The sequence below is a fragment of the Medicago truncatula genome, chromosome 7 (genome assembly GCF_003473485.1).
Source record: "Medicago truncatula cultivar Jemalong A17 chromosome 7, MtrunA17r5.0-ANR, whole genome shotgun sequence".
Taxonomy (NCBI): Eukaryota; Viridiplantae; Streptophyta; class Magnoliopsida; order Fabales; family Fabaceae; genus Medicago; species Medicago truncatula.
This window is the reverse complement of record NC_053048.1, coordinates 11,622,558-11,636,731: the sequence shown is the minus strand read 5'-3', so window position 1 is coordinate 11,636,731 and position 14,174 is coordinate 11,622,558. Positions and strand designations below refer to the sequence as shown.

The 14,174-nt window shown below is 35.8% G+C and overlaps 3 protein-coding genes and 1 pseudogene across 3 annotated transcripts; 1 reads left to right on the top strand and 3 right to left on the bottom strand.

Moving 5' to 3' along the window:
* Positions 1-1,869: 1,869 nt before the first annotated feature.
* On the top strand, positions 1,870-2,160 carry LOC11438372 (classical arabinogalactan protein 11). Its single transcript, XM_003622231.2, has one exon. The coding sequence runs from the start codon at positions 1,870-1,872 to the stop codon at positions 2,158-2,160; it is 291 nt and encodes a 96-aa protein (XP_003622279.1).
* A 1,935-nt stretch (positions 2,161-4,095) lies between these two features.
* LOC120576793 (F-box/FBD/LRR-repeat protein At4g26340-like) lies at positions 4,096-8,792 on the bottom strand (annotated as a pseudogene).
* LOC11432164 (F-box/LRR-repeat protein At4g14103) lies at positions 4,869-5,782 on the bottom strand. Its single transcript, XM_024770058.2, has one exon. It carries the CDS (start codon positions 5,568-5,570, stop codon positions 4,908-4,910), a length of 663 nt encoding a protein of 220 aa, XP_024625826.1. The 5' UTR covers positions 5,571-5,782; the 3' UTR covers positions 4,869-4,907.
* LOC11435540 (pentatricopeptide repeat-containing protein At5g66520) lies at positions 7,848-13,391 on the bottom strand. Its single transcript, XM_003622227.4, has 2 exons — positions 11,532-13,391; positions 7,848-7,983 (listed from the first exon to the last, which is right to left on the bottom strand). The coding sequence occupies exon 1, from the start codon at positions 13,277-13,279 to the stop codon at positions 11,654-11,656; it is 1,626 nt and encodes a 541-aa protein (XP_003622275.1). The 5' UTR covers positions 13,280-13,391; the 3' UTR covers positions 7,848-7,983; positions 11,532-11,653.
* Positions 13,392-14,174: the final 783 nt, after the last annotated feature.

The following is a 14,174-nucleotide window of genomic DNA, read 5'->3' as shown; positions in this document are numbered from 1 at the left end:
GATAGTCTCACCCTTACCTTAATTCAGGAAATCGCACGACACACGAAGGATTCTTGGCTCTACTTGTTCTTCTCTCCCCTTGCTCTTGGTTCTCCTCTCCCAAAACTTGTTTTTACGTGAAACGTTTTTCTGACTCTTTCTTTTCCTAACTCCCAAAACTATAACTCCCCCTTTTTCATTAAACTCCCTTAATTTTTATTAAATCCTAATTAACTCCCCAATTTTCAAAATAATAATAATTCTCACATTATTTTAATAAATATCATAAATAATCATATAGTAAAATATAGCACACCAAGAATCAACACCAATCAACATAATTCCTATTAAAATCATACAAAAGACTCTAAAAATTAAAATACATAAATAAAAGTGAATCAATTGGTCTAAAATGGATTATAAAAAGCAATATGTAGCCAGTTTTGAATTACTTCATTTGGTTGAGGTTGACATAATATTTGCTTTGTAACAGATATTTCAAACTCATGGAACATTACTTTATGTTCCTTGCTGATATCTCAAGAAATTGACGAAAAAAATTCAATAGAATGTTCAAACCGACAAAATCTACATGGTTCAATTCAATTAGAGGTGGATAATTTGAGGTTTTCTACTTATGGTGATCACAGAGAAGTGTGCCCTTTTCAGCTTCTGTGCACTTACTCGGGAAGGAGAGGGTGTATCGTCATTTACCTGAGAGGGTAAAGAGGCCGTTTGACTTTATAAGGTACATCCCCAGACATCCGTCAGATGTCCCTGAGATGCCTAAGGAGATGATGGTTACTGTATTGATAGAGCTCAGTCTGTGGTTCTACACTGATTTGGGACAGAGGTGTCAAAGAGCATGGGAGCATCAGCTTGGCTACATGGTGAAGAATCTCCTCCTAAGCCGGCGAACCGGGAGCAGCTTATAGAGTAGGAGCATGCCAGAGGAATGTCGGACACATTGACGATCATCAGGGAGATTGTTCAGATGTATGATGGAGCATTGGCCATGAGCGACCAGCTGAGTAGAGAGGAGTTACTGCAGGTCTTGACCCAGATTAGCAGTATTGGTCGCCCTGTCCTTATGTATCAAATGGCCAGATAGCGCAGGGGGCATAGGCATCGTAGGCAGCAGGGTTGATCATTAGGTTTTTTTATGTACATTTTGACTTTGATGATGGTGATGTATTATTATGACATTATTCATACCTTGTGATATTTCTATGACATTTTCGTACGTACCTTTTATATTATTTCTTGCGTTTTATTTTTATTATGTTAAAATTATTTCGTACCTTTTATATTGATGAATTTTAAATTGGATGAAAATGAGTGAAAAAATGTGTTCAAAATAGTATGTATAAACATGTTCAAACGTGGGGAAAAAGGGAAGGAGAAAGCTATTGGAATTTGAACCAGGAACGCAACAGTAGTTAACTACTGCTGGCTATAGCGGTGCTGACCTCAACGATAGTTAACTGCTGCCCGATCATCCAACGGTAGTTAACTACCTCTGAGGACAAAGTCATATTTTCCATGTGTTAATAGGAAGTTCTTAATGTCAAAAAAGCAATTTTCTTACTCTTTAGTCATGCATGCATTGCAGGACCTATGTTGGAGAGATAAAAAAATGACTGGCAGGGCTTAGGCCCCGTTTAACCGCACAAAAAAAGAGAGCATTGATTGACAAAGCTTAATTATTTGAACAAATTAACTATATATGCAGCAATTTCCCTAATTTCTCTCACAATCGTAACCTTATAAAACGGCATTCCCCACTCAAACCAATTCACCACATTCATTCTTGTTAGTATTTTCTCTAATATTGTTTTATTAGAGAAATACTAACAACACAAACACAACAACAATAACACAATAACAACAATGGCTTCAAAGGTATTCGTTCTCGCGCTCATCTTTGTTGTCATTGTTGGCGTGGCTATGGCCGCTGAAGCCCCAGCTTCATCACCAAAGGCATCAGCACCAGTTGCAGAAGCAGAATCGCCAAAAACCTCAGAGGCTCCTACCACCTTTTCTGATTCACCTCCTGCCCAATCCCCAGTGGTTGTTGACGTTGTCCCTCCTGTTTCCGGCCCTGGTGCAGCTAGTGGTGCTTCTTCTTTGAAAGTCTCCGCTGTTGTTGCTGTCGCCGCAGCTGGCTACTTTGCCTTTTAAATTGTTTGTAACGAGCTTTTGAGGAAATAAATGTGTTGTTGTTATATTGGTGCACCTTGTGCTATATTGTGTTTGTGAAATGTGCATGATCATAATCATATTATACACATCAAGAAATTTATAATATTGAATATGATTATAATATCAAGAGTTTCAGATTATTTATTGTTCCATTCATTGAAAAGGCAACAAAATTCAAAGAGAATAGAGTTGTTGATCGTCCTTAAATCAAAATCAAATGCTCATTTTTTAATTAAAAATAATAAATTTACATGGAACTTTACTTTCTGTTCCTTGCTGATATCTCTAGAAATTGATGGAAAAAAAAGAAATCAATAGAATATTAAAACCGACAAAATCTACATGGTTCGATTTGATTCAATTTTAATCAATTTTTTTGAAGCAGAAACAAACCAAACTAAACTGATGATATACGTTTTGGTTTGGTTTAGGTGATTGGATCATCTAAAAATATAATTCAAAAAAACAATCAGATTCAAAATTTCTTTTCGAGGAAAATCATATTCAGATTCTCTACTGTCTGTTTGTGTTTGTTGCAATTTCTTACGTAGTTTTCAATTCTTTGTTGCTTCAATTGTCAATCTTACAAGATTCAATCTAATGGGAACACATTTGCATTGTACACACACAAGTATTTTAATAAAGTTAACACAACAAGAAAGGTCTAATATCAAAATAATGAAATAAAAGCACAGTGAAAAACATTTCCATTATCCATAACATATGAGCCAAAAAATTCAACGTTCTTTAATTTTACTCGATAATAATGTTAATAATTGAGTTAATTAATCTACATGATTTCCATTTTTTTTAACAGCCAATATTTTATTACGGCTACATCTGCACGAGACGCAAAGAGCAAGCACACAAAACAGAACAAAACAAAACACAACATGGACGCCGTGTATAGACGGAACATCCGAACTCAAAGCTGTAGAAAAAACGCAGCAAAAACACGCCAAAACCCAGCCAAAGAATCAAACAGGACATACAAACAAAACACAGCTGAAAAAAAGGTCAGCCACACCCCACTAACTCATGCCCAGCAAAATCACAACAGGAGTAGGACAAACAGATTCCAGGCGCGGTGGTGATGTAAGTGGTGGGGATGCAGTGGTGGTGGTGGTGTTTCAATTGTGGTGGTGATGGTGATGTGTGGTGGTGGTTTTGTGTGGTTGTGGTGGTGCATCGATTGTTTTGGTTATTGTGGGAGATTTCTTTGGGCCCACTTCTGTTATGTCCATTTTTATTGTCGCTAGCTATCGTTTGACTTTAGGTTGTAAGGTGTGTTAAGGGTGCGTGTCCTTCGAGCTGAGCATTTGTTCCTTTTTGATTGATGTTTGCACCACTGCAAAACATGTTATCTGTCTCATTTTTGTGTGCTGGATTCTAGTGGGTCGGTTATTTTTGATTCAAGATCGGGAGTTGGTGTCTAGCTACAATCTTGTTTGGCTGACTACGGTGTTTCTCTGGTGGACCGAGGGTTTGGGGTGCCCTTCTAATTTGGTCATGTAGTCTGGTGAGCCGATCGCTTTTGATTCGAGATCGGGAGTCAGTACTTTGGTTCAAGTTTTGGTTTTGGGCTTTTTTGGTGTTCTTGGTTGACCAGAGGTTTATAGGTGGTGGAGGCTGATTGATCTTTAGAATAATGGCTCAACTCCTGTGATAAGGACAAGGTGTTTCATTTAGAGGGGTTTTTTCGGGAGGAGTAGTGGCGATACTGGTTTTGGATACTGTTTTTCAGTGGTTGTTTCTTGAAGGAATCTGTTTTAGGTGGTGATGTTTATTAGCTACTGCCTTAGGTTTTCGATGTTTGGAGGAGGTTTTTATTTGGGTTTTGATTTGTGGTTATGGTGTACCGTTTATATGCGGCATCATCTGTATCTTATTCGTCCATACCTTGCGTCTTGCGGGGTTGGCGTTTAATAATATTTGCCGAACAATAACAGTTGTTACTTGTTAGAAAGGAAAGAAATTTCACAAAGGTTTGAAAGGAGATAATGTAGACATAATGGATGTAATGATACATAGTTCATGTATTTCAGAACATCCATGCTAATATGGTAGGAAGTAGAAACTAAAATAAACATGCCCTAACCTTACTTAATCAAATGAAATTTTACATGTAGTTGAGCCCCTTGGACACAAAGTTAACTTGATTAGAATTTGGTGCTTTATGTTTATATCCACAGGAGAGGCATTGATTGTCATTGTCTGCAATACTTTTGCATTCTTCAAAATATATTTTGCAAACTGAAAGTCACAATTCATGCCTTTATAACCTATAAGGGAACATGTTTTAAGCTGAGATGAAAAACATTCTGGAACAATCGGTGTATCCATCCAATCGACATCTTCAATTTTATTTCGATCACTAGAACCCTGTCAACATCAGACAATTTTCTTAGAACAAGAAATCAAAATTATTAAGGAAGTAGAATTAAATAAATTATCATCATTTAGCATCGAGAAACAAGACCTCGTGAATGGTAAGATTCTGAAGCTTAGGACAATGTTGGAGCACTTTTGTTAACCACTTCCATTTTCCAGGCCAATTATGTGTCAGTTCAAATACAATCTTCATGTGGGTCAAATTAAGAAAGGTGGAAAGTTCGTACTTTTGTATGAAGTACTGCATAAGTTACAAAAACAAACATTAGAAATCAGAAAAATCTGTTTTAAAACTTTGTTAGAAAGCCATTGATAGAAACTTTGCATTATGAACATTAGTTCAGAATATTTACACTGACCACATTGAATAAGCTTACATACATTCCAGTACTGTTAGAAGAATGAAGCAATAAATCTTTTGTTTCCAAATCCTCTAAAATTGGACACCCTTTGAGAAGCCTAAGAAAGCAATCACGATCTCTACCAAAAGAGATTGTATACAGATGAAGAGTTTTGAGTAATGGAAAATTGAAATCGCAAGAATAATCTATTGCTAGCCCCTTCAATTTAAGAGCAGTGAGGTTACTGCAACTGAAAACACAATGAGGTAACTTAAAGCCAAGTTTGAAAGGGGACATCTCAAGGTTGAGATTCTGAATTCCACGTTGGAAAATAGCATGAATAAATCTCTTGACATCATGCGGGTTAAAGCCAGAAGAGTTACCACATTTGAGGCGGAACGACTGGATGGTCTGCAGCGTGATGTTTCTCAAGGCAATGACTGAGTAGACAAAATGTCGAAAAGTGGAGAATTCTGTGAAGTTTTGGTCATCGAAGTCAAGTGTGAGGACGGAGAGCCACAATGGGTTCCATCTCTTGGAGAGGATGCTAGTGGCGGCAGATTCTTTGGTAGGAAGAAAAGAGAGGATGTGGCAGATAACAGAATCAGGCAAAACGCTGACTCTGTCAACAGTTGGAATTGAATGCTGCGAAGACATTTTCAGTGAGAATCAGAAGGACAATCAAAGCTAGGGTTTGTGGGGTTGAAGATGTGAGCGTGAGAGATATGAGAGGGTTTGTGTGTTTGATATTTGGATGGGAATATATACTGCAAAGGTAGTGGGAACTAACCCTAGAAACTACTCCTAATCCTAAAATATTTCGACCAAAAACAAATCTAACCTAAAAATAAAAATAAAAATCGAACATAATCTAAAAAAAATAAATTAAATAAAATATTTACAAAATAAATTTGACCGATTATCTTGTTGAAATAAATTTTCCCTTTTTTTCCCGGTTATTGTAGAGATAAAAATAAAACTAAACTAGATCTAATCTAACTAAAGTTACACTTAGACAATAGAAACAAAATTTTGAAATTAAATCTTTTTGTGATTTTTGGAAATGTTAGAAGGTTAATGGATGTCACTTTCAGTAAAGGACAACAATGTACGACCACTACCTCCACTACATCCAACATTCTTGTGTGCATTGTATGAGGCTACAGTTGTGTCTCCATTGGAAAAGAACGGTTAATTCCTTGTCAAGGAAATGATTCAAATTCATTCCTTCATAGGACATTAACCAAATCAAGCAACAAATCAATGATCAATGATCAGGCTTCTCAAATGACTCTTTGATGCGCTGGCACTCTTCATCGTCTCTTTTCAACCTCTTTATAAAGGATTGAAGACGTGAAGATATCACAAGACTCTGCAACATTTTTACAAGTGCCAAAACTCTGTCAAATTCATTATGCATCAAACACTTAGAATTTCTTGTAAACTTTCATATCTTAGAAATTTTGTAAGTCTATAGTATGAACTATTTTGTATTTGTGAACACCTTTGATTGTATATCAAGTATTCAACCAAACAATATTTATTTGTAATCTTTGTTTGTTAGAAGTCTCTTTCTTGTGTGCTTGTCTCTTGTTGTCCTATCTTTTCAGACTTATATATGATTCTGTTGTCCTATCTCTTTAGACTTATATGATACTATTAGAAATCTTTTGTTATTGTAACTCAACTTATGTGATATTGTTGTCCTATCTCTTCAGACTTTAAAAACCTCCTTATCTGAAACTGCTTATGTTAGTTGATACTGAACAAAGCAAACAAGCAGGATTATGAATCAGTTGATAACTAAAAGCATAAAGCTGAGTTAATTTCTCATAACCTAAGTTGAGTCATATGATATGAACAAGAGCATCATATGAATCAGTTGAGTGACGTGAACCAAGTATCTCTCACTCTCATATGAAACATAATTTGTATTTAATCTACATGATTTCCATTTGTTTTAACAGCCAAATTTTATTATCGCTACATCTGCACAAGACACAGAGCAAGCACACAGAACAGAACAAAACACAACACTGACGTCATGTATAGACGTAACATTCTTACCCAAAGCTGCCGAAAAAACGCAGCAAAAACAAGCCAAAACCCAGCCAAAGAATCACGCCCAGGACATACAAACAAAACACAGCTGAACGAAAGGTCAGCCACACCCCACTAACCCATGCCCAGCAAAATCACAACAGGAGCAGGCAATTACACCACAATTTCAAAAGCAAAAGAATTCCAACCCAATTGGCCACATTCTCAGGCAATCTTTGGGATCCAAGTCTACTCGTAAAACAAACAAGATGGTACTTACTTAAGCTCCATCACTATCAATATAATTCAAACATAAACATCAATATAATTCAAACAAAAACAGTTGTTACTTGTTAGAAAGGAAAGAAATTTCACAAAGGTTTGGAAGGAGATAGAGTCAAAATATCTAACATAAAGGACGTAATGATACATAGTTCATGTATTTCAAAACATCTAATGCTATAATGGTAGGAAGTAGAAACTAAAATAAACATGCCATAACCTTACTCAATCGAATGAAATTTTACATGTAGTTGATCCCCTTTGACACAAAGATAACTTGATTAGAATTTGGTGCTTTATATTTATATCCATAGAAGAGGCATTGATTGTCATGATCTGCAATACTTTTGCATTCTTCAAAATATACTTTGCAAACTGAAAGTCGCAGTTCACGCCTCTATAACCTTTAAGGGAACATGTTTTAAGCTGAGATGAAAGACATTCTGGAACAATAGGTGTATCCATCCGATAGACATCTTCAATTTTATTTCGATCACTAGAACCCTGTCAACATCAGACAATTTTCTTAGAAAAAGAAATCAAAATTAAGGAAGTAAAATTAAATAAATTATCATCATTTAGAATCGACCTCGTGAATGGTAAGATTCTGAAGCTTAGGACAGTGGTGGAGCACTTCTGTTAACCACTTCCACTTCTTAGGCCAATATTTATGTGTCACTTGAAACACAATCTTCAAGTTGGTTAAATTAAGAAAGGTGGGAACTTGGTATTTCTTTTTTGTGATGTACTGCATGAGTTACAAAAACAAACATTAGAAATAAGCCATATTTGTTATTTAACAATTTATTTGAAAGCCATGACAGAAACTTTGCATTACGAATGCAATCAAATGGAATGCTTGAACTTAAGTTCAGAATATTTGCACTGACCACTTTGAGTAAGTCAATATGGCCTCCAGAAGTATACACCAATAAATCTTTTGTTTCCAAATCCTCTAAAATTTGACACCCTTTGAGAAGCCTAAGAAAGCAATCACGATCTCTACCAAAAGAGATTGTATCCAGATGAAGAGTTTTGAGTAAGGGAAAATTGAAATCGGAAGAATAATTTATTGTTAACTCCTTTAAATTTAGAGCAGTGAGCTTACTGCAACTGAACACACAAAGAGGTAAATTAAAGCTAAGATCCGGAGAGGGCATTTCAAGGTCGAGATTCTGAATTCCACGTTGGACAACAGCATGAATAAATCTCTTGACATCATGCGGGTTAAAGCCAGAAGAGTTACCACATTTGAGGCGGAACGACTGGATGGTCTGCGTGATGTTTCTCAAGGTAAAGACTGAGTAGACAAAATGTAGAAAAGTGGAGAATTCTGTAAAGTTTTGGTCATCGAAGTCAAGAGTGAGGACGGAGAGCCACAATGGGTTCCATCTCTTGGAGAGGATGCTAGTGGCAGCAGATTGTTTGGTAGGGAGAAAAGACTACAAAACTACCCCCTAAGTTTTGCATTTGTGCTAGTTTTGGCGCCAAGGCCAATTTTGACCCGGTCTACGCTGACGTGGCACCTTGGCACCCTAAGTGAGGTGCCACGTGTTATTTTATTTTTTATTTTTTTACCAAAAATTGGCTTTGGAGGGCCAAAACTGCTAAAGTTGCAAAACTTAGGGTGTAGTTTTGTAGTTTTTTTCTTAGGGGTCAAAATCGATGTTATTTTTTTTTACCAAAAATTGGCCTTGGGAGGCCAAATGCTACAGTTGCAAAACATAGAGAGCGGTTTTGTAGTTTTTTTTCCTTAGGGGTCAAGATCGCAACTTCGTAAAAGTTAGGGGGCGAAAACTGCTATTAAGCCTGTAAATTGTGATACTTATAAAATTTGATGGAAAGATTTTTAATTATTTCTAATAAAAAATATCTATATCTATAATTCTATACTACTTACTCCGTCTTATTTTTGGTGGTGTCCCGGATTTGAACCCGGATCTTGCATATTTATGCATTGTCCACACCAACTGAGCTAAGCTCACGAGAACCTACTCCCTCCGTCTCACAATTATTGTCTCTTTACCATTTTTTCTTTTTCTCAAAATAATTGTTACTTTACAATATCAATGCAGCATTTATTATTTTTTCCCACTATTATACTCTTATTTATTGAATTTCATCCAACTTAACTACTCCACTAACTACAATTAATAAGGGTGTTTTAGTAAATGCTACTAATTTTACCATCGAAATCAACACAATTAAACATTTCCTTAATAATCGTGCACAATCCTTAAACGACTAATATTGTGAAACGGAGGGAGTATCTATACTATATGTAAAGAAAATAACTATACTAGAAGGATTTTGGGTTGACATTTTTGTTATTCCAACTATACCCTTCAACAAATTTTCTTAATAATGCTATATGGTTGACTTTATTATAATTGATAAGAATTTTTATTATATTTGTTATATTATTGCTGTCATTGAAAAATATAAATATTGTTTGTTGAGTTTGTTAAATTTGAAAGTCACAAATATCCATATACTAGTGTAGTGACTCATGCTAAGAACGGGATTGCTAATCGTGTTTTGTCTTCACTCGCACGCTTTTTGGGAAACTTCATAGAAGACCACCATCCCAAAATTGAAGTCAAGCACACTTAATTGTGTAGTTCTTATGGTTTAGGCTACGAAAAAGAAGACTCATCTTGTTGGTATAGATACTATGAAACAATTCTTACAAGTCTTCATTCAACCATGCAATCTCATACCTACATGGCCTTAGGAACCCTCTCATTTTGATGTGAATTTGGCTGCTGAGAAGCTACCACGAGCCGCTCATTGCCATGGCTTGTGCACCGACGATTACTCCCCGTCCTCGTATGGCTTGGTCGTTACATGCCCACCAGCTTCCATTTGGTTCGTCTCTAAACAACATCGTAGTGGTAGAGTTCTATTCTAATACCACTTGAAACGTCTTAGACGACATTCAGGATTGCTGAGTGACCCTACAAACCAACACGAGTCTTTTCAGCATGTTTTGTCCTCACTGATTTCCGGAAAACTTCTCGGGTCACTCATCCCAAAATTGCTATAAGTCAAACGTGCTTAACTTTGGAGTTCTTATGGTTTGAGCTACCAAAAATAACATGCATCATGTTGGTACAGGTAGTACCAAACAATTCTTATAAGCCTTCCTTCAACCATACAATTTCATACCTACATGGCCTTGGGAACCCTCTCGTTCCAATGTGAATTCGGTTGCTGAGAAGCTGTTAGGAACCGCTCATTTCCATGCCTTGTGCATCGGTGATCACTCTCCATCCACGTAAGCCTTGGGCGTTACAATAATGACTTTTATATTTTGACATATACAACATTAACATGTAGTTTAGCGAATAATAGTTATTATGAATTGTGAGATTCATAATAAATGAACTCAGATAACTAAATGCATGCAAGACCATGTCGGTGTTGCATCCTATCTATAAAGCACCGACACATACACTAGAAACGACACCGACATTGATAATAATTTGAAGGAAGGTTGGGTAAGTCAACTAGTTTGAGTTGAAGGATTAAAGGAGTTCTAGAGTTAAAAGTCCATCGTTCAAATTCTGGAAAGGAGAAAACTTACCTAACAATTAATAGACTAACGTTTGTCATTAAAAAGAGCGATAATTAATTGAATGTAATCACATATGTCGATGTCGTGTCAAACACCAAAACGTGTGGAACACCAAACACGCCTTCGATGAGAATGCTGGTACTTTAGAGCATCTTATGAATTATAGGTAAAGGATGTGACTTTCCATCATAAACCATCCAAAATAATGCAATAAATATTCCATGAAATTTTTATACAAAAGCAACTTATTGGATCAAAACTTGTAACTGAAACTATACTTTTTTATTAATCAAATAAAAGACACCCAGTATTCATCGTCAGAAGCACCAGAAGAAAAATAATTGGTTTCAATGGACAAGAACAACGCATATGCAACTGTTGAACTGTCTCTTCAATCTTAAAAATTGGTTTCAATTGGCAAAGAAAATGCATTAAATTTTCAAACTATGCTTCATTTTTCTTAAAACTTCATTTTTTGAATGCACATATACAGTTTATAGAATATCCAAATATAACATCCAAAAAACTTTGATACGCATATTCTATAAAAGAGTGCGTAGGTATCCATACCTCATAGATTTGTCTATTTACATAATGAATAAAATCTGAATCTAACAAGACTTAGCCTTGCATGTCCCCAGCAAGCATCCTAAAGTCCGTATCAAGAAATAACAAATGACAAAGCAGCAATGATATACCAAATGACAGTACATACATACCTAGCTCATATGCAACGGCATGTGACACTGCGGAAAACTTGCGAGGTCGAATAATCAAATGTAGATTTTGCTAAATAACTAATGATATTCTCATCAGAAGTTCCCTTGGTAACTCACTGAATTCATATCTTCATCTCATTTCTTAATCTATCTAAGACCAATGGGAGCTCTTTCATGGGAATTTCACCAACCGAAAATTCTTGAACCACTCCATTGATTTCAATTATACTACAGCCTGGAATTTTTGTTTCAATTCCTCTTTCTTTCATTGAATTCCTTATTCTTTTGGCAGCGTCGTACTTACCAGCTTTGACATATATATCACATAAATTTATATAGAAAGCATGATTATGAGGCTCCAAATCTATCAAATAATGAGCTACCTTTTCTCCTAATTTTATATTTCCATGCATCTGACAGCCTCCAAGTAATGCACCCCATACATAAACGTCTGGCTTCATTGGCATGCTTCTTATGAGAAACAGTGCTTCATCGAAGAGCCTCGCTCGACTAAGAATATCAACCATGCAAGCATAGTGATAAATTTGTGGTTCAATAGAGTAAACACGTTTCATTACATCAAAGCAACAGCGACCTTGCTCTACCAAACCAGAATGAGAACAAGCCGACAGTAGTCCAACAAATGTCACATGATTAGGCTTTACTCCTGCTTTTTCCATCTCTAAAAAGCAATCAAAAGCCTTCTTACCAAATCCATGAAGAGCAAACACTGAAATCATTGCCGTCCACGCCGAAGCATCCTTCTCAGGCATATCGTTAAAGATCTCAATTGCTTGCTGCACATCTCCACATTTTCCATACATATTGACAAGTGCTGTTCCAATTACCACATCACATTCAATATCGTTTTTTCTTAAATATGCATGCACCCATTTCCCATGGTCTATAGAACCTAACAGAGCACAAGCTGAAAGAACACTCGCTATTGTAATCTTATCTGGTTTAACCACATCATCACCACTCAAAAACTGCATTTCATGGAAAATTTCCAGCGACTCCTTCGCATGGCCGGCTTGAACCAAACCTGTAATAATCGAATTCCAAGTTATAATATTTCTCCCATTCATCTTCCTAAACAAATTCAACGCCATCTCAACTTCACCATTTCTCAAATACCCAACAACCATCGAGTTCCAACTAACAACATCTCTAACAAACATTTCATCAAACACCTTCCTTGCATTCTTTGACAACCCAAAATTCATAAACAAACTAATCAAAGAATTCCCAACAAAAACATCATTCAAAAATCCAAACTTTAACACATGAGCATGAATAACTTCACCAACAGTACCACCATATTGCAACCTACTACAACCCTTTACAAGAAAAGGAAAAGTTAGATTATTCGGCACAATGCCTTTGTTAAGCATTTGCTTATACAACATCAAAGCCTTATAACAACAATTGCTATCATCACCTCCTTCTATACATCCATATGATCTAATCATGATATTGTAGACGCGAAGTTCGGGGTATTTGATCATGTGAAAGACATTGTTGGCATAGTTGAAAGAAGCATAATTAGAGAAAGAGCAAAAGTAAAGTAAACGGGTAAAGAGATAGTATTGATCTCTGGTGTGTAAAATTGGAGATTTTAGAATGTGGGTATGAATTATTTTGATTTCTTTAAGGTTTTTGCATTGTTCAATCAATGTAGAGAGTGTATTTTTGAGAGTGAGGTTTTTAGGTTCTCCAAACACTTTGATATCAAAGATTGTAACCATAATAACAAAAACGCATCAAATCAAAGTAAGGTTAGTTTAGCGCTCACTTGCAATCTCAGGAAGAAGAAAAGAAAAAGAAAAAAAACAGAGCCAGGGATGGATTAAAGGGAACTGTGATGCTAACCTGAAGGAGCAGGGCGTATGGGGAATTGGGGGCAATCTTCAGAGACTCGGAGGGTTCAAACCTCTTAAATTTAAATTGAATAAATGGAATGTCCTTTGTTAAAACCTCGACTACAAAATATGTTTTACCTTATCTCTATCAAGTGAGCTACGCTTTATATGATGATTGTATTCACTTTATTTGCATATTTGTTTTTGCTCGTAAGGGATGTGTATGTCCACTTTATTTGTGATTCTAAAATAATGATTTTAATGAGTCAAAAGAAAGAGATTTAGACTATCAATAATTTGGGTAGCACTTCACTTCAGCGTTTTACTGTCTTTGTCTTTGGTGTTTTGGTGCCTTTGTTCATATCTCTCTCTTAACCATTTATTTTCTCTCGTCTAAATAATTTATTTTAATCATTTATCCAACATTCTCTCTCATCTAAAATGAATTAAAGGCACTCAAAGACACCAAAGGCAAAAGCACGAAGTGCTACCCAATAATTTGGTTCAAGCAGTAAACGACTTGAAGTTTTTAAGCATATAGTTAGAGGTTCGACTAATATCTTTTGTGTGAAAAAAAAAAAATCTAGTTGGAAGGGGAGAAACCATCTCATGGGTCCCATATATTTTCTAACAACAGAAATGATAACCAAACACAAAAAAAACCAAACACAAATAAGACAGCTGGGGTAATTATGTAATTTCCATCAAATTCCCAATGGCATATTTGAAATTATAACTTAAAATGAGGGGTATTTTTTTTAATTGCTTGCTCTCTTTCTCT

Excerpts from the sequence above, each read along its gene's own strand:
- LOC11432164 (XM_024770058.2), bottom strand. The coding sequence starts at position 5,570 with ATGTCTTCGCAGCATTCAATTCCAACTGTTGACAGAGTCAGCGTTTTG.
- LOC11438372 (XM_003622231.2), top strand. The coding sequence starts at position 1,870 with ATGGCTTCAAAGGTATTCGTTCTCGCGCTCATCTTTGTTGTCATTGTT.
- LOC11435540 (XM_003622227.4), bottom strand. The coding sequence starts at position 13,279 with ATGGTTACAATCTTTGATATCAAAGTGTTTGGAGAACCTAAAAACCTC.